We start from the raw sequence: 22,486 nt of genomic DNA on the forward strand, positions 1-22,486 counted from the left end.
AACTACAGCAAGCCTCCACTGCTGTTAAAAACCAGCTGAGGTAAGAGAGCCCAGCAGCACCACTGCTGCACAGCCAGCTCCAGCTGAGACTGGAAGGCATCTCTGGCAGTGATCTAGTCCAATGCTCATCCCCATGCACACACACTGGTTTTGAAGGGGACTCCACAGCCTCTAGGGTCAGCCTGCTCCACTGCCTGAGCACCCTCATAGGAAAAGGTTTTTCTGATGTTTCAGCATTCTCCTGTATTTCAATTTAAGCCCATTGCCTCTCAGCCTGCCACTAAGCAGCACCAGGAAGAGCCTGGCTGGGTTTACTCCCCCTTACATCATGCATTTGTGTGTTGGTAAGGTCCCTCCGCAGCATCCTCCAAGTTGAGCAGTTCCAACTCAACCTCTCCTTGTACAACAGATGCTCCATCTCCCATCATCACAGCCTTTTGGTGGCCTAGGTTCAATAAATCTGAGTCTCTCTTGTACCAAGGAAGCCTAGCTCTGAATGCAGCACTCCAGATGTCTCACCAGATCTGCAGAAAAGATCATCACCCCTGATGTGCCAGCAACACAGTTCCTAACAGCCTGGGAAACTGCTGGCCTTTGTTGTAGGCTGCCTCAAGGTCAGCTTGATTCCCAGTGCATTTTCAAAACTCACCTTAACACAAGCTTCCCCTTTATTACTGAGCATGGAAATCACTCAGATTGCAGAGGCTTCTTCCACACCACACCCTCACTTCACCCTGCTCCACAACAGGGCTGGCAGTAGGCCCAGCACAGCCCATGGCCCAGGACTGACTCAGCAGCAGGGGGAGGAAGCAAGCTTTTTAGTAGCCAGAAACAAGTTTAGCAGGTTCCCAGGACTATCAAAGAAATATTTTTACAGTAAATGCTTTACTATGAAAGCTTTCATAAAAGCATCTAAGAAGTTGGAAGTGGTAGATGAAAATTTGCCCAGTTCTTACACTATTACTAGAATACAACATTTGAACTTCCCTACTTCCCCAGAGAGATGTAGTAACATGAATGGGGCTACAGCACCCCGGCTGAACTTCCAAAAGTATTCATGTATCACCATAGCCTGTAGAAAGATTATAGTCTTTTATTGATTTATTGTTTTACAGATTCAGCTTTCAATAATAAAGTTCAATAAATCGATTCCCTAATCATAAAAACTCATTTTACACATTATGTACAGGTACCCAATATGTCACAGCACAGACCTTCACACAGAACAAGCTGGGCAGAGGCGCTACGGGCGAGGACGTACATTCAGAGATCGAGTCGTGGATATGCACAGTGCTTTTGGCACACCTCACTGAAGATTGCCCACGCAGGGACAGTAAAATTATCCCAACTAAGTCATAACATGGATTAGTTCAACTACATTAATTCCAGGAGGAACACTTAATTCACAATTAAGCTGGTCATCAGAAGAGATTTAAGTTGAATCAAATGCAGCTGAACTAATCATTTTAGTTTTATTAAGCAACCCTCTGTAGACAAATTCTAGGCCTTGAAATCTGTCTCCAATATTAAATCTTTTTAGCTGAGATATGCAGAAGTTTGAAGACTGAGGGAACTCAGGTATGAGAAGTATTCTTTGGCAGGTTGATACAAATATAAAAAATACATTATTTTTGAGGGCTAAACTAAGCTTTTCCCATTACTGCCAGCACCAGAACTGCTTCAGGGACACAGTAACACATATTGGAACGTAAACACAACCTTGCATTTTAATGAAACAAAATTCATATTACAGATGAATGTCAATACTCCAGATACCCTTCAACAGGCTACCCACTCCCCACAAAGAAGTTGAACTTAACACTCAGTGAGAAAATTTACCCATGTCAATGAGAGGGCCCAGGAAACATTGCACAACTGTTCACCTTCTCTGCAATACAGGACCTGGCACACACAAGAGACCAGTTGACAAAGTGTACTCAAAATATTCCAGCTCCTATGGAAAGCTATTTTATGTCAAAAACCTTAGCTAGTTTATTGAATATCCCTTGCTCTTTTCTGAGATAAAGTGACCACAGGTCTTTCTGTAACTGCAATCTAACCTTATGATGACAAAAAACCGCAGCTAAGAGTTTATGCAATCTGCTTTATAACATTACATCAAGCAACAAGTTAAAATACACCATTTCACAATGAGGCAGACATTCATTTAAAATCTGGCAATTCCCTTTTAAAAACAGTTGTTTTCCCTTCTAGTGACATGGCTATCCCAAAGGAGATAAAGCCAGGCTCAGTTTGAAGAGTGGAGGGAGGGAGGGGAAACAGGAAACACTTCCAGAATGAAGCATTCAAGAGTTCTGCAGCCTGCAGGGCAGAAGGCCGCAGTATCAATGTCTGACTTCAGTAACACAGATCTAAAGATATTGCTTTGTCCAAGTGTAGCCATAAACTTGTAATTTTAAACTACTTCCAAAACAAGAATGTAACTCCAACAGGCCATTCCAGGATGAAGACCATTTAGCCAATATCTCTACTTAAGTTATGTCAGTGCTGAAATACTGTAGGGCAGCTTCACTTCATCTTCCTTCTTTGTCCGTTTTGTTCCATTCAAACTTCTAATGCTCAGTTCAGAACAAATAAAAATTAAAAAAGGCTTAAGCAGACTCCCTTGCTGGGCACACAAGTACAAGCAGCAAATCACATTTAGCCATGGAAGTTGACTCAGACCTTTTTCAAATCTTTCAGCAAATGATGTCAGAGCCTTTTCCTGCTTGTTACTTTGCGTGAGCGTGTTATGGGGAGAACAGGTATACAAACAATACATAGTACTGTTTATGCTTATTCCCAATGGAAAACCGACCTCATGTTGAGATGTTGCATTCACTCAGGGTGGTAGAAATACTTTCATCCCACCATTAAGAAAAAAAAAAGCTGGATACTGCAACACAGACTGCCTAATCCACTTACCATAGAAGCATCCATCCCCTTTTATGGAATCTTCTCAGTATTTCTAGAACTTAACACATACAGCTGGCTTAGTCATCCCAGCCAAGCTGCAGTTTCTATTTTCAGTTAACAAAACCAACTTCTCTAGAATTCACATATTACATAGTAAATATATCTGAAGATAAACCATTAGCTCTGAAATGCCTGACCATGAAGAATTAAGAAACAAAGATGGAAGTTCTTTGTAAGTTTTAAGGATCTTCAGGGCATGGACTCCTATTTACATTGTCCTGTAGATTTCACAACACTTAGTTCTTGCACGTTCATTTTGACACTTGAATGCCAAAGTGAGAGCAATTCAGCTTTGCTTTTAGTAACTGTTTTTTGCAAACAGGAAATCTGTGAACTCCCCTCCCCACAGATTCTCACGCATTCACACAGACTCTCTAGAAAGGTAAGACACTTTATTGAATTTTTTTGATAAATTAAGAAAGGACTATGAACCAGACTTATGGGTAGCAGGTGCTTGTAAACAGACATCAGTTCCTTCCCACAGAAAGCTTGTCTCCATGCACTCAGCCCGAAGTCACTTTCCCCACCGTTGCTCACAGGCTGCATAGTGATGGAGGGCGGAGAAAAACTCTTCATAGCTGATGTTTAGGTGGGAAGGCAAAGAACTGAGAAAGCAAGTTACAAACATTAAAATAAGCTTTTATAAACACCACACGATTCATACAGCCACTCAGGAATATCACTAAAAGCAAGCTACTGTCTGAGTAACCTTGTGAAGTTGTTCTCAACATGGTTATTGTCACTCCAACAACTAAACCAGTCACCCTCTAAACCAAAGCCTCCCATCAGAGTACACAGGGCCCTTCAAACCAGTGAAAAGCTGGAGCAGCACAGCATGCCCAGACATTCCAGTGCACTATAAATGTGCTTGGATTTAAGAAGTTCAGCAAATCTAGTCAGCTCAGTTACTGTTAAAATTGAAAAGCAATCCATTGGTGCAATCATCTTCTATTATTCCATTTCCCTTGTATCCTTAGTTTCCCTTTTAGGAACCTATAAGCCACAGAAAATCAACACTGATATAAGGAACGCTGTCAAATGGGACTGGAGCACACACTAGGTGGTGACAGAAGTTGTTCCTTAAACCTGGGGCATGAAGCTTGCTGTTGCTAGTCAGGGCTGAAAAAACAATGAATGTTTGACAGGTCTTAGTTAATAATTTTAAAATATCCTCAAATCACTCTCTGGACACTTGTTTAGCTGAATCGCCTCTTTTGGCCAGTTCCATAAGTTATGTCATAAAGAATTGCTTAGCTAGGTATTTTTCATTCCAGTGTGTTTTATAACATTTATAAGCAACTCACATGATTTCTGTCAGTCTGATGTGCCATGGAAGGAATCCTAATGTGCTGTCCACAGGACCAAACTTCAAGACTAAATCAGGATCAGGAAATCCATGTGTACCTGTAATAACAAGTTACACTAAGTTTTATTAAATTCATCATAGGATTTGTTTTAGTTTTAAACCCTAAGGCATCTGCTTTTTTCACGAAATGCTTTTCTTTTTTTAAATGAAGGTACCAAGGACAAGTTAACAATTAAAAGCCCAAGAGGACAGACTGGTCTTGCAACACCTGAATGACCAACTGAGCAAAAGCTTAGGCAGCCACTGCAGGCCCAGCTGGACTGCTATTTTTATGTCAGGTAGTTTTCAAAGACTTTCTACGGAAAGTACAGGAACAGTTACATTGTTTTGAGTAACAGCAAACCCTAACAATGCTGTTTCATCTGACTTATACTAGTTTCGTCTTGTAGCACAGAACATGCTGTACCCTGACTCTACTTACTATAGTTGTTACTTAACTACGTGGAGCTGCAATCAAGTAGAGTAAAAGGACACCAAAAAAAAGCTAAAGGAAATTTCACTGAAGAACACCTTGGTACTACAGACCATCAAGGAAAAAGAACCCCAACTTGTTAGAAGACTTGTCTCTTTCTCAGTATGAGACCAGACAGAAATTTTAAAATCAACTTACTATAAAATTTCAAAGATACTGCTGCAGCTGGCATCCTTCTGGTTAAATGAGTGAGGAAGAACAGCGCAGTGTGTCTTTTTATGTTACTATGTGGACAACCTGACCCATTCTAGGGCAGAGGAAGATAACATTGATGAATTCCACTAAGTGCCCACACTCTTACTACCCATACCGTAAAACCCCAGCCGGTCATTTCCCTCATGAGAGCATCCTGCTCATCTTCTGAGGCTGAAGGCAATTAGTGACCAAACACCACTGCCTCTGTCTCCCTTCCATATACTTCTGCAGTGCCTAAGCGGCTCCGGGCTATAACTGACAGACAGGAAATAGGCTTACAATGAGCAGTCTGAGTCCAGCTTTCCCGGCTAATTCTAGCAAGTTGATTAGAGCATCTTGTGGAAAAGAGTAGGGGACCCAAGAAGCTAAACTGCTCCTCTTGCACCTGCCTAGCTCATCTGAAAAGCATTCCAGCAGTCAGAACCCTGTTTTGCTATAAAGCTCCAATTAGTCACAATTATTGCAGGTAATTTGTGGTCACCTTTTCCACTACTCACCAATTCTGCAGGTTAAGTGCACAAGTGTTTATACTGGGTAATGACCACCTTTTGTAGATAAACTTAAATACAGCCTACTTGCTCCAAACTTCTTATGTTATTTCTCAAATATTTCCTCATTTGCTTAAATGAGGAAAAAAATCCACTACACAAAAGCAGTCGAGAGCCTTTTACAGTTTTCAGATAAATTGTAGAGGAACTTAACTTCGGGGGTAACAGAAAAGGAAACTAAGGCCAGATTTTGCTCCACCCAGGTTTTGAAACTGAAGCTGGAGATTTTTCAAAAAGTTCACACCCTCCCTCCCCACTGAATCACCACAATAGTGATGACACCTTTTACCAGAGGTAGAGAAGCTATTTTCCCTAAGCATGTGCATTTCTAAGAAAGGATGAAGCCTTTAGATAGGGGTGTCTTGTGCCACAGTCCAAATCTCATCTCAAAGTTAAGAAAAAAATTGCAAAGCAAAAGCCACTCTGCTGTTCAGAAGCTAGCACGTTAGTATCAAAGAGCTTTGCAGAGAAGCAGTGAATACTTAGAAGTGGGGACTCTGGAGGAAGAGGACAGCTTTACTCATCATAGCTGAGTACTCCTCAGCTGGTACAGCAGCAGGATCTTCAACACTGAAGATCTTCAACCTGGCTTTTCAAACAGGAAAAGACCTTCAGAGAGCCCAGTTAATGCTAACATTTCCTTCTGGTTCCTCTCCGAAGGAAAATGAAAATAATGCACACTGTAGTATTACTGTCACAACAGCCTACTAGAAAACACAGTACTGTGCTTTCCAGTCTGCATCCATTTCTTTACCTAAACATAGCAGTGCTACAGATAATTTACATGTGGAAGCTCCCTCAGAGCTGACAGAGTTACAGCAGTCAAGTTTAGCACACACAAGATACAAGGATTTGGGAGCAAACTTTAAACAACAAAAGAGGCCAAAAGACTTGGACACTCAAAGGATGCCAATCTGGCAACATCCCTTCTAGGTCAGGAGCTCTGCAAGGGGAACATGAAGGAATTTTAGAGCTGATAACTATACCCTTCTCCACAGAGATCTTACAGAGCAACTTGAGTAGCCTCAATTGATAGTCATGTTCTTTGCTGGAAGGCAGACAGCAAGCAGAGACAATATTAAAATGCAGCTGGCACCGACTTTTCTGAACACAAGCTGGTTAGCTGAGGCATTGCTCAGGAGAAAGTACTTTTACACTGCAGAAAACTCAAACTGTAAGAATTAAGTGCATGAATGAATTAAGAAGAAGAAAAGCCACATGACAAGCTAGAATCATACCATTTTAGGACTAGGCTTCAATAACTGCACCCTAAACATGAACAAAAAGTTTAAAAACTACATTAACAGGTATTTAAACCAAAATGTAAAACCCCAAAGATTTACAGAAGACACCATTAATACAAACTCTAAGAACGTAACTATTCAAGTATTGCTTTCCAGAACATGCTCTCAAATCAATAATGCACAGACGCATATTTTTAATACTGTTCCATTAAAAATGCACACAAACTAAATTTGCCTACAAGTAAAACAAAATTTAAAAAGCTGCTGCTAAGTAATGAAATACTTTACCTCCAACAATGTCCCAAACATTAAGTAAACAAATTAATAAGTTACAGATATTATCCTTAATTATTAGACACATACATGAAGCAGCGTGTTTCAAAGTTCATAGTTTTGACAGATTAGATTTCTCTTTCAGTGCTCAGCTAGCATGCAATGCTTGAAAAATAAATCCACTAATTTTAAGATTAGACCTAATACTTTTAACATATCCAGACAGAAGATCAACAAGTTTGAAAAGCTCCAGTTAAGCATCACTGACCAAAATACACACAACAGGTAACAACTGTCACTGGTTTTCCATTAAATTAGTAACTGTTCTGAAGGAGAGATTGTTAATTTCTTTTAATTGCCTTTGGGGCATAACAGAAGAGATGTGCCAAGTTCTTCAGGTGCCTTATTAAATACATGTAATAGTTCCATTATAGGAGGATGCTGATAACAGGGATGGAATTCAGTTTGAATTCCAAACTTCCATGGAAGTCCATCTGCAGAACAATTCAGCTGATCACCCATATGAAAAAGAAGAAATCACTCTCTAAAGTCCCATTAATGGGAACCACACTACAACAACATGCCCAAAGGCACCCAAGTTCAAGTGTGTAATCTGAAACCTGATGAGCCAATTGCAGCTGCAATTAACATGCACGGATCACCTAGGCAAGCTGAGCAACTCATTATAGCTCCATGGTACCACTGGAAAAGTGGATGCTAATTCTAAACTTCTTCTCCCAGGTGTGCTATTAGGGCAGTCCTGCCCTGTTCATGGCTATTGCATGTAGCCACACATCACAGTGCAGTCAGTAATCTGCATGAATTAGTAATGAAGACAACTAAGATAGTGTGGGTTATAGAGCAGCAAGAGAACAGCAAGTGTTCTATCATTTGCATTCAGGATAGTAGTCAGGCAGCAGAACAGCTTTAATTGCTGTAACCAGATCTGGAAAAGACTCTGCCCATCCATATTTGCAGCTTGCTGGAAGTTAACCTAAATTAGAATAGTCTAGTTTCAGGTAATCCCAAAAGTACTTTTTTCAGAAAGCTCATTACAGAATATACCACAGATGCTGTAAACTCTGAAAAGCCAAAACTGCAATTTAGCTTAATATTTCTGCTAAATAATTTTTCTGCTTAAAAAAAAAAAACCAGCTCAAAAGGCATAAACAAGAAAGAATTTTTTCACAGAAGCCTAAAAGCAATAATCATAACTTACTCTGATAGACTAAGCATCAAGATGCGTACATTGCAAGCAATGAATACACTAGTAACCAAATTGTTATGAATTGAGTACTCTTCCCCCTCCATATTATACTTACTACTTAATAAGTTGTCTAACATATTCACATCCAGGTCTGAATGTGTTCTTTGCTGCTGTGCTACCAACTGACAGAAGTTCTGAGCAGCTTTGACTATGTCTGCTTTTCCATCTTCCGGAGACAGCACCTTCAATGTAGATTGGCAATTTAAAACTGAAAGTACAAAACATAGTTTAAAAGCAACAGAAATATAATTGTTTTGCATGTGCTTTAGATAGTCACAGATACAACTGAAAGTAACTTGTAGTTTAATTCCTGAATTACAACTAGTCATAGATCCACCTCATCTGTCTCTTAGACAAGTGGGTAAGAGTTTTCTGTATTTGCTGTATTACTAAAACACAAGCTTAAGACAACTACTTTGAGAAGTCTTGTGCGAAGGGGCTTAATTCAGTCTTCAGACATAGTTTTCCAGGAAATTTTGACTGGTTCTTACACTGTCAGGCAAAGCACTGAGAAGAAAGGTGCCTGGATAGTAACTTAAGGGGTTTAGGGAAATAAAAAAAAAAAAAAAACAACAAAAAAACCACAACAACAAACTAATTTCTACCCTAGAAGAGGAAGGTGTTTTTAACAGCTACTGTGTACATTCATGTGACATAAGTATTAAGCCTGGGGGCTCTGATCACAGCATCTTGATGCAAGAGTTACAGTAAGGATCAAAGATGGTTACACTGAAGCTTGGAACAAGATAATAGTTCAGAATTCATCTATTCATCTGCAGTAATGTCTGTGACTTAGAGGACATTTCCCAACAGTAATTATCTTAACCCTACACAATTGACAGGCAAGAGTCTTCCCATACTGCATGACTCCCATCACTGTCAGTACTGTGAGGTACCTAAGAGGTAAACTTGTTAAGGAAGCTCAAGGCTAGAGATGGTGCACTACACTGGCTTGAAGCTAAGTGGGTTAAATATCAGTGTCAACTTTTTAAGCTGATACCAAACTTAGGATAGCTATTACTAGATACTTAAAAATACATTTCTTAAAATTGCAGAACCTGACTGCAAAGGACCACACAGCACAGTCAAGATTTACAAGAACAATTAAAACTCCTCAGTTCATCTATCCAAAGCCATCACAAGGAAAATGATTGTTCCTTAATATTGCTTGATTTGCAAATTTGCATCAAATGTCCTACATTAAAAAATATTTAACAGTATCCCTAAACTGCAATACATGCAATTTTGTTATGCAGAAGGGAAAAACTGCAGATAATAATAAACTGCATAGATGTCAGTTTGTTCAGTTGAAAACACGAAGCATCTGATCTGACTGTGAAGCCTTCTAAAAAAGAATGAAGAATTTAAAAAGAGAACAGAAAACACCTCTGCTTTTCACAGTTTCCAGCACAAAGGGTTCCTGAGATTTAAAAGCACTCTTCCCATCAGCAAGTCTGAGAAGTCTTTCAGTAGTTTGTTTGGTGTGAACATAAATATCCCAACTTAGGTAAGTGTAGCTAAGTATGCTGGAGTTGAAGATATTAATAGCCTGTCTACCCCATCTTCTGCTGGTTATTTCAACCTTCACAGGAAGAAAAAAAAAATAGCATGAAACCTGAGTTCTTCCACATAAATGCTAGCATCTTAGGCTAAGTGGTTCATAAGACAAGCTCATGTTACAATATTATACTTTGTACTGGAAAACTGGCACAAAGGATTTGAGTATTTGGTCAGCTCTCATAGGGCAGGCAAAACCTGCAAGCAGCATTTTCAATGCAGCTAAATGTACCACAACTTGTGCAAACTTTTCACAACTCTTTGAATTATGATGATCTTAAAACCTAAGGGTTGTTTAGGTATTTTTTTACAAGATCTACTTTAGTATTATGAGTTGTAGTTAGAAGAGCTGTATCAGCCCATCTCTTTAAGACAAAGGCTTGATTCAAGTACGTGCCTGTGATTTATTATATTTGAACAGACTTCTAGCATTTGTCTTAGGCAGCAGGTGAGGAAATGAGTTCTTAGAGCAGACAGTGCTGTGTAAGGAACATCAGGCCTGAAACCTACTCCTGCTTCCCACATCTAAGTATGAGTAAAAGCTATTATTACCAAATTTATTTTTTGACTTGTGCCCTTTACCTTCCTGACAGCATTATACCTTGCCATAACAACCAGCAGTCTTGCTCTTTCCCTTTCTCCTCCCCACTTTGAGGTTTATGTTTGGAAAAACTGAAGCACACACATGAAGAAAAAGGTCACTGTACACAGAGATATGTTTAAGTAAAAGCAGATTTATGACTGATATACAGCTATTTAGGGGCACTCCAAGCCCCTCTTGTAGTTGATCTTACCTTGACCAGTTTTGTCGTGATTTGCAAATTCCACAGAGTACTTGGAGCAATCTAGTCCCAAGAGTTCTTGCTGCTGTTTTAAAATTTCATCCATCAATCTTGAATTATTCCTCTTGAAAATACCTTTAAAAAAAAGTAGCATATCAGCCAACTCCTATAAAGGGTGTTACAAATAAAACTAACACTAGGCAAGCAGAAAAAATTAGTCAGAACTGGTTTCAGACTGGAGTTCACAAGTGTGGGTAAGAACTCAAAGCAAATGCTACTGCATGTGACTAATGTGAGTGACCTTGGAAAGACAACTCATGTGCTTTTGTTCTTCTTTCACCCAGCCTGAATAAGCAGCAAGTTGCAACTGCGTAGGGGATAGCTTAAGATTTATTTCCTTGTCCTTGGTATGCTACAAATAGAGAAAGCAATCATCAGCAAAGAACACCAAGTCAGATTAACACCAACTTTCTTTAAAGCCCACACTGCTTAAGTCTGCTACCACTTACTGCCACATGCCTAAGGATGCAGGCTAACAAAGCAAGTCACCACTAAATCAACATTTCGGGTCTCAGTAAGTATCCACTCTTAAGCCATCCAACAGCAGGGATTTCCTAATAAGAGAATTTCACAAGCTGTATGTTTCAAGGAGTTCATGCAGTCCCCAAGGCCTTTTTATACTTACATATTTAAAGCAGACAAATTTCAAATGCAGGAAATCACAAAAGCCTGCTTCAAACATACTTGGGTTCTTGCATTAAAATAATTTCTAGCTTTTGAAAAACATAACTCTACTTCTAATTAAATGCCACAGCAAAAACTAAATGTTACAGTTTAAATATTTACAATCCAAAAGCATGACTAGGCATATTCACTCAGGAATTGGATAATGCTTTTTTCACAGGGTATTCAGAGGTTTTTACTGTACTTCATTCAGAAGCCTCATGTCAAACATTTCCACTGACCAGTCTAAAAATGTCCACACACTAATCTTACAATGTAGACAGTGCAAAAGAATGTAAGACAAAATTTTGACTAGGCTCAGGATTCAACACCACAACCTGGCTATAGAATCTGGAACTGCTACAAGAGTTCCCACATTGGTCAAACCAATGTGTACCATCAGAATCAAGACCATAATATGCCAGGAGTTAGTTTGCAATATGAAGTGATTCAATGCATTTATTTAATATGCTAGCCTTTAGGTCTAATGAATTAAAACTTTTCTACAGGGTTCATTAGAGGTTTTACTAGGTGGCAAAATATCTATTTTTTCCTCTCATCCTGGATAGCTCTTGTAAAAAAAGCCCTATTTTTAGGGCTTTATTAGTAAGTATTAATGATGCTTAATAAGTATTAATAAGTATTAGTGATGCTTATAATTAATTTCACATGTTTACAAAAAAGCAAGTTGTGGTAAGGCACAAACCTCTACAGAAGAAGGTGTGTTAGAATGCTTCTGCTAAGTTTAAACTCAAGTTAAATTGTGGCTTCCTGTGCTCCTGCTTTCTAGCATATACTTACACATAACAGAAATTGAGAATGCTGCTTTAAATACACCTGTTTGATACAACTCTGCTTGGCTCGGGCTGTTTCGTGCTGGGGTTAACACAAATTGTCTTCCTCACTCCCAAGGTCAGCAGCAGCGCAGCCCCTGAAACTGCCAATCCTGTACCCTCTTCAAGGAAGATCTGGACAAGGCTGCACGTGCCTCACCTTTAGGAGTCACTTGACTTCCACACACTTTTAGATATGAGAAATAAACCTGTGTTCAATATCCAGACAAACATGTGACATAATTAGGAATGGCTCCCAATCTGGGAAATAAGCTGCTGCTCTTCTTCCCCTTTCTCACCCAATACTAATGATATCAAATCCTTTCTCATGGAAGGTTTTTTGCCTATTCCTGCCAAAGACTGGAAGAACTAGTTTAAGACTCCACACTCTAGCTCTAAAGTAAATTAAGACACTGAGGACAAGCAGAAGAACTGACCAAGGTGTTTGCTTGGATATCATATACTGAATTGGTCCAGCTCCAAAGTGAAGGTCCTTAACACACACAACAGACACAGAAGACTTGCTAAATAAATGTGTTCTTAAGATTTATCTGAGTACCACCCTTCTATTCTGCCTGTTTATCTCACCCACCCCCTCAGCTGTTCAAACCTGGGGACTGGGACAGCAGTTTAACAAACAGGAAGCTACTGTAGTTGTACCATGTAGCTGCAGCATGCCTTCCTTGGAAAGGCCTCCACACCTAAATTCCCACTGATCCATCAACCTTGACACACACACAGTTTTCCTGAAGAGAAGATCCTGAAGCACAACAGAATATAGTAAAAATTCAGATTAACTCAGATCTTAATTAAAAACCAACAGCATTTGGGAATACTCCTTCAATGTTTGTCTCTCAGTCAGTGCACTAGAGATTCATGAAGGCACATCACTGCAAACACAGTCCTGCCAAATGCAATATTCACAGGCCAAATCCATATTCAACTTCAAGAATTTTACATGGTCATGACTCAGCTATATTCTCCTTTCCCTTACAGTATCTCAAAACCCCATTTATCTATAAGGCTCATTTTTAAAAATTTTTGTAAATGCACCCAAGTTAGTTCTGGGAGATGCTGTTGCTTAATTTAAACATGACAAATATAGCAAACAAGTGCATGAGTAGGCCAACTCAGTAACAGAATTATGTGCTTCTAGGCAGTGAAAGTTAACTCTTGATTTACTGCTACCCTCCAACTTCGTTCACAAAATTAAAGCTAGTCCACAATATAATTTTAACAGTATAAAAAATTAGTTTGACAAAGGCCTAATAAATTTTGGCAATACAACAGCTGTTTGCTGTTAAATGAAAAAAAATGCAGCACTACTCATGTTTCTAACACAGAACACAAACATGAAGTAGTCACTATTATTTTTCATCAGAAGATATTCTGGTTTTGAAGAGCAGAAACATTTGCTTGGTCAGAACTCTGGAACCTCTGTAAGCTGGCGCAAATGTGTATGTTCTGCAAATGAAGTGTTCTAAGAATCACATGTATTTAAGCACTAAAATTCCCAATGAAAAAGAGTATCAAACTCTGTCCTGGTTTGTTTCCTTTAACTACTGAGAACTTGTGAGCTATTTTCAGGGAGACTACTTGTTTTTACAACAGAAGCTGCAAGCATGCTGTCTGTCATTTGTTGCTATTAGAGCTGAGGCAAACCAGAAGTTTTAGCTTCCTGCAGCAGTCCTCCATTACACAGGTGTTTTCCAGGGCACAGATCTTCTGCTCAGATTTACAGCAACTACAAGCCATGCCCCTTTGCTTGCAACCATGGTGTTGCAACATTTTGGGGTTAGATACTGACAAATGAAGTTTGTCATTAATTCATCAAGTGTAGAAGTGACAAGAATCTTGAACTGGAAGTGAACAACTGGCACAAAGAAACACCAGGTGATGTCAACCATTTGTCTGTCTGACTAGACTACCACAGCCACCACCTGTTAACAGCATCTCAAAGTTCACCATTTTTAATTTTCCTGCTTTTTAAAGCAGCAGAATCTGGTAAAACACAGAACAACAGTTAGCTCTTCCTTGCAAGGGAGCACCTTACAAAAGCGGAGTCTAGTTAAGAACATATCTCCATAACACTTCAGTTATTTGCTTTCTCAACTTCTTTCCAGTGCTGACAAAGAAAGAGTAATCAAAAGTTGTAATTGTTATCAGGTATTAACATTTTGAGAACATCAAATAATAAACCACTTCAAAGAATGCACATGCAAGAAACCATTTTAATACCTGAACAACTTTTGCCTACATCCTGTTGGATCATGCTGGTTGATAAGGGAGGAAAGCATGGCCATTATACAGGACCTCAAAGGACATGAAAAGCTACAAGTACCTCCTTCTTTCCAAGAGTCTAGGAAAAAAAGCAACCCAAGTTTGAATGTAACTAAAGTCACTTAACTTTCAATCACATTAAGGCCACTTCAGACAGCACTAATCAATCAAAGAATTTGACTTAGAACTTCAGAGGTGACCATTCCTCCCAGATTTCTTCTTGGAGGGTCATTCTCCACTAAGAGAACAGGGGCCCATCAGCAATTAGGAGAAAAGATACCTCTTTCATATTTCCCATTCCTTTAAGATCACCTTCTACAGATTAGTGTTATCCCTTTTAATAAATGTGGTCTGAGAACTCCTCTCAACTAAACACCAAAATGAAATTGTGGAACGTGAAATTTCATGTGGGTGAAGGCCCACAGCAGGTGCCACAGCAGATGTGATATTGGTATCTCACAAGTGTTCCAGGGACATAAAACCACAACATATTTATCTTGCCCAGGGAAATAAACACACTGCACACCCAGAAGGTTTTATGGATTGATCAAATTAGCTAAATTACCAAGAAATCTAGTAGAGACTAGAAGCCGACTTTGGGGCTAATTAAATTATTTCTTTTCCATACTCTATCCTTTCAAAGAGTTTTTAAGTGAAAAGTGCTCAGAAGCAAAGCAGTTCACTAGAAAGCTATGATGAATAACTCCAAATTCTCAATACAGTCACACTATGGGCTTGAAGAAACCTTCAGCATGAAGCATCTATCTAGGAGTCCAAAGTACCCAAATGCCAAGATTCAGCAAGCTCCCAGAAAGCACTCTAGACTTGTCTTAAACTAGAGCAGGAAAGCTTCACAAAAGTAAAACTCAATGAAGCTCTCCCAAAAGGCAAAACAACTACCAAAAGAAAGCTAAAGTACACAGTACTAGTAAAAGGCTTCTGCTCCTCAGAAGGTATTTTAAGCACTATTACCTGAAAGCATTATCAATGCCTTCTGACTGCAACAAAGGTGCAGTATTTCCTCAGATAAGGTCTCCAAAGAATGGCTGGATTTCTACCAAGAAATAACTGGCAATACAGAAGTCGATAGAAAAATTCCTGGTCAAAAGCCTGAAACTTTAGTTTGCATTATTAAACTCAGGTGTGCACAGCAGCATTAAGTTTATTATGGCTTTGTCATGTTGCACAACAATGAAAGTGGAGAGAAAGGGCTTCCACACACCAGGGCCAGTAAAGCCAGACCGCCCTGGGCCTCCAAACATGCTGAGGAAACAAAGTCTCAGTTCTGAGCCCTGCACAACCCCAGCAAAGCTGCCTTTACAGTTACTGGTGCAGATGGTGAGCCGGAATGCAGCTACTTATTTTGACATTGAAGAATACATGAACAACCTTCTGTTTGGCTGTTTTGCAAAAAAATACAGAAATTCCTTACTATAAACAAATAAACAGCTTATGTAGCACTTCTTCTGTAAAGAACTTCATGCTTCCCTTTCCTCCTATAGAAGAGGCAGTTAAGGACATATTTTGAATTTAATCCTTTTGCAGGAAACTGACACACTATTTCCTGCAGAGAAGGCAACCATGGAAGACCAAGCTGGTACACAAGATTTCCTGTAGCAATCAAAAGAATCTCAGTACTACAGATATGCAGTGAAGGAAAAGAAACAAATTAAGGTGTACCTCACCACAGCTAACACTGATCCAGAGCACCCAAAATTAGTTTTCCTTCTCCACCACAGCCAGCACAGTGGGGACTTTGACAAATCAATAGTTGGTACACTTGCATGAACACAAACCCCCAGAAGCAGCTCAGCAGCCCAAAAGCACTGCTCACCATCTGCGTGGATGGAAACAAGTGCACACTGCAATTAAGGGTCACCCTCTGCTACTGGTAAAAGCAAGCTGTACCTGACTTCAGTCACATTCACTGTTAGCAGTGTTAGTGCTGAGGGTTCCACACCACCACTGAGCACTGGATTTAGCAACAGCTGCAGCATCCCACTTAATGACAAGTCTATCTGGAAATGCTGTATGCTCAATCAAGGCACCCTAAGGAGCTCAGCACCACAAGAAAGGCAGCATATGTGCTAGTACCAGCAGGAAGCTACACTAGCGCTGTAGGAATGACTGCTTGCTCGCTCTCTGAAGCTGAAGTCAGGCTGAAAAGCTCAGCTGTGCACAAAGCAGCTGCTATCCTGGACAACCCACTGAACACCTGTGTGGAGCATGATGTGCAATGGCAGGCTATGCTCATCCACCCTAGAAGTTTGGCAAAAGCCACAGATTTAAAACTTTTTCGTTGCTCTGCCTTCTTTGATTTTGCTCCAGCAAACTGGAAAGCAAGCTAGCAATTAAACCAGCACATTTCAGTATCAGAGGATCAACAGAAGATCAAGCTACTAAAAATATGCTTCGATACTGAAATCATGAGATAATAGCTATATTTTCAGCAGTGACAGCAAAACCTCTTTAACATGCAACTTTAGAATGAAAAATTAAAATCCACACGCATCACATAATGTAGAACAACAAAACCAACCAAACGAAAGAAAAAATTCCCAACGCCAAAACAAAAAATAACATCAGAACAAAAGCAAACAATTAACATACGCAACTTTAGATTGAATGAAACAATACAGCAGCAAATAACCCAAGATTTTTGTTTTTCTGAACTGCCAGCAATAACAATTCTTCTGCAAGGTTATGTCAGCTCTTCAGAGGACAAAACTGTCATTTCTGGTCATCATATTTAGTCTTCTAACAGTCAATCTTAGATGTGACTGAATTTCAACACATGCTGGAGAAGCAGTAGTTGGTTTTCAAAAAATGTTTCAGACAGTGCTACAGCTCTGGCTCCTCACTGAGGGACAGGAGCTCAGCAGCAGTGACTACCTAAGCATTGGCTGGTGCCTTCTCCCTCCTCACTGTTGCAGAGGAGGCAAGATGAAAGCCAAGACGACCAAGAAACATGATTCTCAGCTTGATCTGCTCCTCAGTTCAGCTCTCATACATATAATTTGTGGAGTACAGTGCTGGAATCGAAGAAGGAACTAAGCCCATACATAAACATGTTAGGCAATATGCCCATACCTTATTTAAATTTGAAGTTAAAGATCCTGTACATTAAAAATGTCTCTCTTCAAGCTATGAGGGAAACTCTCCTCCTTGGTACTGTTTGCTCTGCAGCATTTCACCTGGTTGAATGCTTTCCAAGTTGGGAGTAAAAACTGTCAACACATAAATGACTTTTCAGAAGGTGCTGTTCGCTGTGTGCTTGAGATGTTATGCAAATATTTTATATCATCCTTTGACTTCCAAATGAGGAAGCATTCTGCCTCTGAAACACAACATAACCAAGTTCCACAACAGCCCTGCAGAGATGGCCACTTTAAACTGCTAAGTGACTGGTACTAAGCCCAGTTTCTCATAATGATCTTAAGAGTAATTTAGTGAAAGTCAAGTCTTCCAAGTCTTTTATCACATAGGAAGGATCAACCATGAAACAAAACTATAAATGGTGATGGTTTAAAATGAAGCAGAAAAAATTTAAAAATCACAAATGCCTATGCTCAAGGAAAGGCCTGAATATCTCAGATGCTTTTGCACACTTAATAACAAAAGATTTCCCCTACTTACATGGGCTGCACTGCTGGGCATTTCCTGAAGGAGCACTAGAAGACAACTACACCTCTAACCTGGCAGAAATCTACAGAGTTCACCTAAACTGCATGGCACCTCTAAACAGCCTTTGGGAGTGGCTCAAAACAAGTCAAACCCTGCTCTCCTACAGTCTCACCCCTGACAGCACGAGCACAGGGATCTTCAGCATGAAGTTCTTTTCCTCTGCAGGACACAAAAAGGACACAGTCCATGTATTGTTATCCCTTCTGAGTGGACAGCTTGTCCAGCACAGGTTACAGATCATCTCTCAATGATCAGCTGGACAGAAAGCTTCAACTAAGAGTATCCTGAATATGGCTGGTTTTAGCCCCCCACTAGGAAAGGACAGGTATGAGGAAGTCAGATTTGTTCCACAACTTCCTCACAGTATGTGAAATCCAAACTCTGATCTTATCTTTATGATAGTCAGTGACGTGGAATCAACATACCTGCAAGAGCCAGAGTTCAATAGTTTTACACCTGGGACTCAGTAATAAATAAAACCACACAGCAGATGTGAAAAAAGTCCAGAGCTCAGAGAAGCACTGGCTCAGAGTTAACTCCAATGCCAAGCAGGACCAAATGCAGACCACAAAATTTAACTTCACAATACAGACAGCACACAGGACATACATGCTTACATTTAACTACTTGTCCATCCTGTCTCTTCACACATGAGTACTTGAAAATAGAAGGCTACTTTCATTCATTCATTTCTGCAGGTTCAGCCCCAACTCAATGAACAGCACTCAGAAGAGCGGGTAGCCTCAAGCTCTTCCCTACTAACAGTCCTGCCCTACACTTCGATGTCAGCATTCCTGTGAGCCCGAGGCTGTGGACAAGGCTCCAGAAAGCAGGCAGGGCCGGGTCATCCCGACACGGGAGCTGGGCCAGAAGGACAACCGGGCCATTGCCCAGGCTCCCCGGGGATGGAAGCTCTGCAGCGGCCAAGCGGCCCCAGCGGATGGGAAAGGAGCTGCCAGCAGAGAGGCGGGACCGGACTCGGGCAGACCCCAGAGGAGCGCGGCCCCCCGGCTCTACGCTCCCGGCACGGCCCGGGGCTGGGCCCTGGGGCACCGCGGGCGGCGGCCGCTCACCGTTATGGTCGTAGACGCTGACGTAGGAGATGCCCACGGCCATGCACCACACGACCAGGCTGGCCATGTCGGCGTAGCTCGGCTCCTCCTCGGTCACCACCAGCCCCACGTGCACCGGCAGCTTCCGCAGGGCGCGCCCGTCCGCGCGCCACCGCTGCCGCCCGCGCGCCGCCCCGCCGCGCGCGCCGCCCCGCCGCCGCCAGGCCGCGCGCGCCTCGCGGAACCCGAGCGCGCGGGCGGCGGGCGCCAGGAGCGCGCAGGAGGTGGCGGCGGCGGCGGCCGCGCGGCCGCGCAGGCACGCGAGCAGCGCGCGCTGCAGGCAGAGGAAGGCGCGCAGCAGCGCGTGCAGCGCGCGCCACGCCAGGCCGCCCGCCCCGCTCATGGGACCGACCGACAGGAGCGCGTGGGGCCCGCGGGGGTGCCTCAGCCGCTGCGCCACGCCCGCCGCGCCATCCCCTCACGGAGCCCGCGTCCCCCGCCCGGCAACCGCCAGCGCCGCCATCTTCCCGCCGCCCCGCCTGATCTTTCACCTCTCAACCCGCCACACGCGAGCCGCCCGTTGGCCGCCGGGCGGGATGACGTCGCTTCCGCCCGCGGAGCGCGAATGACGTGGCCGCGAGGGACGGGGAGGGCGGGGCGAGGGCGGGAGGCGGGGCTGGGAGCGGCTCGGGGCGGGCCCGCCTCGCGGGAGGGGCGGGGCCGCGCCCCCTGGCGGCCGCTGCTGGCGATGGCCCTGCGGGGCCGGGGGCGGGAGGGAAAAAGCGCCGGGGCGGGGCCGGGCCGGGGGCGGGCTCTGCCCAGCTTCCCCGCTGCTTCGCGGACTCCTCTGCAGGCCCTCCCGCTGCCCTTCCCTCCCTGCCTTACTCTTCCTGGCGACCGCAATGCCTCTTTTAGGCTGGTGTGTGAAGCGGAGGTGGAGGGAGAAAGCGCCTGAACACCACAGAAGCAGTCGGGCCTCAGGGATGTCTTTACTGAAACGCAGGCTTCACCCTCAGAGCGCGCTGCGAATGCTCGCCGGGGGTTCCACAGAACGGCTCGGGAGCCGGGGGCAGCGGCCTCGGGCTGCGCACCGCGACTCGCGTCCTCCACAAAAGCCGCGGCTTTCGCTGCCTTGGCTTGTAAGGGCCCACGGATCCGAAGATGAAACATAGCTGAAAGATGGAGTGAGAGCTAGTGCTAGCCCGATGCTGTCAGACAGATCGGTGGGCAGAGACGGCACGGGGATATTTAAAGCACTCTGTTAAAAGAATTCTGCCAATATTAAACTGAATGAAGAATTTTGTATCGCAAAAGTTTTTCTCGTACTCAGAAAATAGCTACTTTCCTGGCTTCTAATACAGACCAGCATTAGCCAGCAAAAATAACAGTCAAACTGCAAGGAAGGCTTGTGCTGTTTCATAAATATCTAAATCTTTAGGTACCAAAAATTTGGTGAATGACCATAGAACCACAGAATCATTAAGGTTGGAAAAGACCTGTAAGATCAACTCCCGCTGTTAACCTAGTACTGCCAAATCCTCCGTTTAACCATATTCTTAAGAGCCACCTCCACATCTTTTGAACACATCCAGGATTCCACCACTTCCCTGGGAAGTCTGTGCCAATGCTCGACAAGGCTTTCCATGAAAAAAATTCTCATAATAACCAATTTACACCTCCCTGGTGCAGCTTGAGGCCATCTCCGCTAGCCCTTTCACTTGTTTCCTGAGACTGACCCCAATCTCCCTACTTCCTCCTTTCAGGGAGTTATGAGAGTGACCAGGTCCCCTGGAGCCTCCTCCAGGCTAAAGAACCACAGCTGTTCCTCACAGGACTCAGGCTCTGGGCCCTTCACCAGCTCCATTTCCCTTCTCCGGACGGGCTCTAGCACCTCCATGTCTTTCTTGTAGTGTGGGGCCCAAAAGTGAGCACAGCATTCATTCAAGGAGAGGTGTCACCAGTGCCGAGTACGGAGGGACACTCACTGCCCTGGTCCTGCTGGCCTCGCTATTGCTGACACAGACCAGGTCCCATCAGCCTTCTTGGCCACCTGGGCACACGCTGGCTCCTACCCAGCCAGCTGTTAACCAGCACTCCCAGGTCCTTTCGTGCTGTGCAGCTTTCCAGCCCCTCTGCCCCAGCCTGTAGTGCTGCAGGGGAGTGTTGTCACCCTGTTGTCACCCAGGGGCAGGCCGTGCCACTTGGCCTTGTTCAGTCTCACACCGCTGGCCTTAGCCCATTGATCCAACCTGTGCAGATCCCTCTGCAGAGTCTGATGATAAGGGAACATAAAGAAAAATGAGCTCCATTCTCCCCATTCCAATTGCATAGTTTAATGTGTTGGGGACCTAAGAAACGCTCGTGTCAGTCACATTTGTACAGGAGACATAACCAAATACCTGCTCTCTGACACCTGACAAATCAGCCTCCGTGGAGATGAGGGATTATCAGTTACTGAATGCCAATGGGAGATAAAAAATAATAGAAACTGTTGGCTTTGAAAAGTAATTTGCTGATGTAATTACTCATCAGTTATCACCTGAGATCACGAACTAACAAGTGATTGTTTGTAAGTCATTGGTTTTAGTGGTCTCACTAATCCAGTTTTGTTTAGTTTTCAAGCACTTTGGGAACTGCTTGATAAAATTTCTACTTATATCAGAGTTAATGCATTAATTATATAGCATTTAGTCTTCTTTTGTGTGTATGTGAATAAAAGTCTGGAAAGTTCTGGCTAGTGAAGGGGGACACTTGCGGTGTGTACTTGCACATTAAGTGTACCTAACCTAAAAGTATACACAAGGTATCTTGAGCTATATTATAGCAAATTAGCTATTCAGATACCAAAATAAACTCTTAAAAAAGTTTCACCTCACTTCATCTTATCCTAATATTTGCCAGGATCTATTTCCTGAGAATCTCCCTTCTTTTGTTTACAACAACAGAATCCGGTCAACTTGACACCAGTGTTTTCCTTCCTCACTATTAATTAATTTCAGAACTGCTATTAAATTTCATTAACCAGGACACTGATTCTTCTGTTTATTTCACTTGCTGTGATGAAGATAAGCCTTCTGTGTTTTGTCTAGAGCTCAGCTAATTTAGTCTAATGTAATTTAAAATAGTCTAAAATAAACAAAAAAGGGAAATATTTCAGGAAAACCAAAATAAATTTCTCAAAAGCAAGAATTTCCGAACAATCTCAAAAAATTGCTCACATCAGTGTAACTCTCC

The 22,486-nt window shown here is 42.4% G+C and overlaps 1 protein-coding gene across 1 annotated transcript; it reads right to left on the bottom strand.

Annotated features, from left to right (window-relative positions):
• Positions 1-1,071: 1,071 nt before the first annotated feature.
• On the bottom strand, positions 1,072-19,655 carry NUS1 (NUS1 dehydrodolichyl diphosphate synthase subunit). The gene is made up of 5 exons (XM_058021301.1): positions 19,274-19,655; positions 10,693-10,815; positions 8,397-8,549; positions 4,281-4,380; positions 1,072-3,581 (listed from the first exon to the last, which is right to left on the bottom strand). Exons 1-5 carry the CDS (start codon positions 19,653-19,655, stop codon positions 3,491-3,493), a joined length of 849 nt encoding a protein of 282 aa, XP_057877284.1. The 3' UTR covers positions 1,072-3,490.
• Between the last annotated feature and the right edge of the window lie 2,831 nt (positions 19,656-22,486).

The sequence above is a fragment of the Melospiza georgiana genome, chromosome 3 (assembly GCF_028018845.1).
Source record: "Melospiza georgiana isolate bMelGeo1 chromosome 3, bMelGeo1.pri, whole genome shotgun sequence".
In the NCBI taxonomy this organism is placed as follows: domain Eukaryota; kingdom Metazoa; phylum Chordata; class Aves; order Passeriformes; family Passerellidae; genus Melospiza; species Melospiza georgiana.

Coding starts and splice junctions, on each gene's coding strand:
- NUS1 (XM_058021301.1), bottom strand. CDS start 19,655: ATGAGCGGGGCGGGCGGCCTGGCGTGGCGCGCGCTGCACGCGCTGCTG. Junction 10,816..19,273: donor CAGCGTCTACGACCATAACG/GTGAGCGGCCGC, acceptor TTTTTTTTAAAG/GTATTTTCAAGAGGAATAAT. Junction 8,550..10,692: donor TCACGACAAAACTGGTCAAG/GTAAGATCAACT, acceptor TTGTACTTTCAG/TTTTAAATTGCCAATCTACA.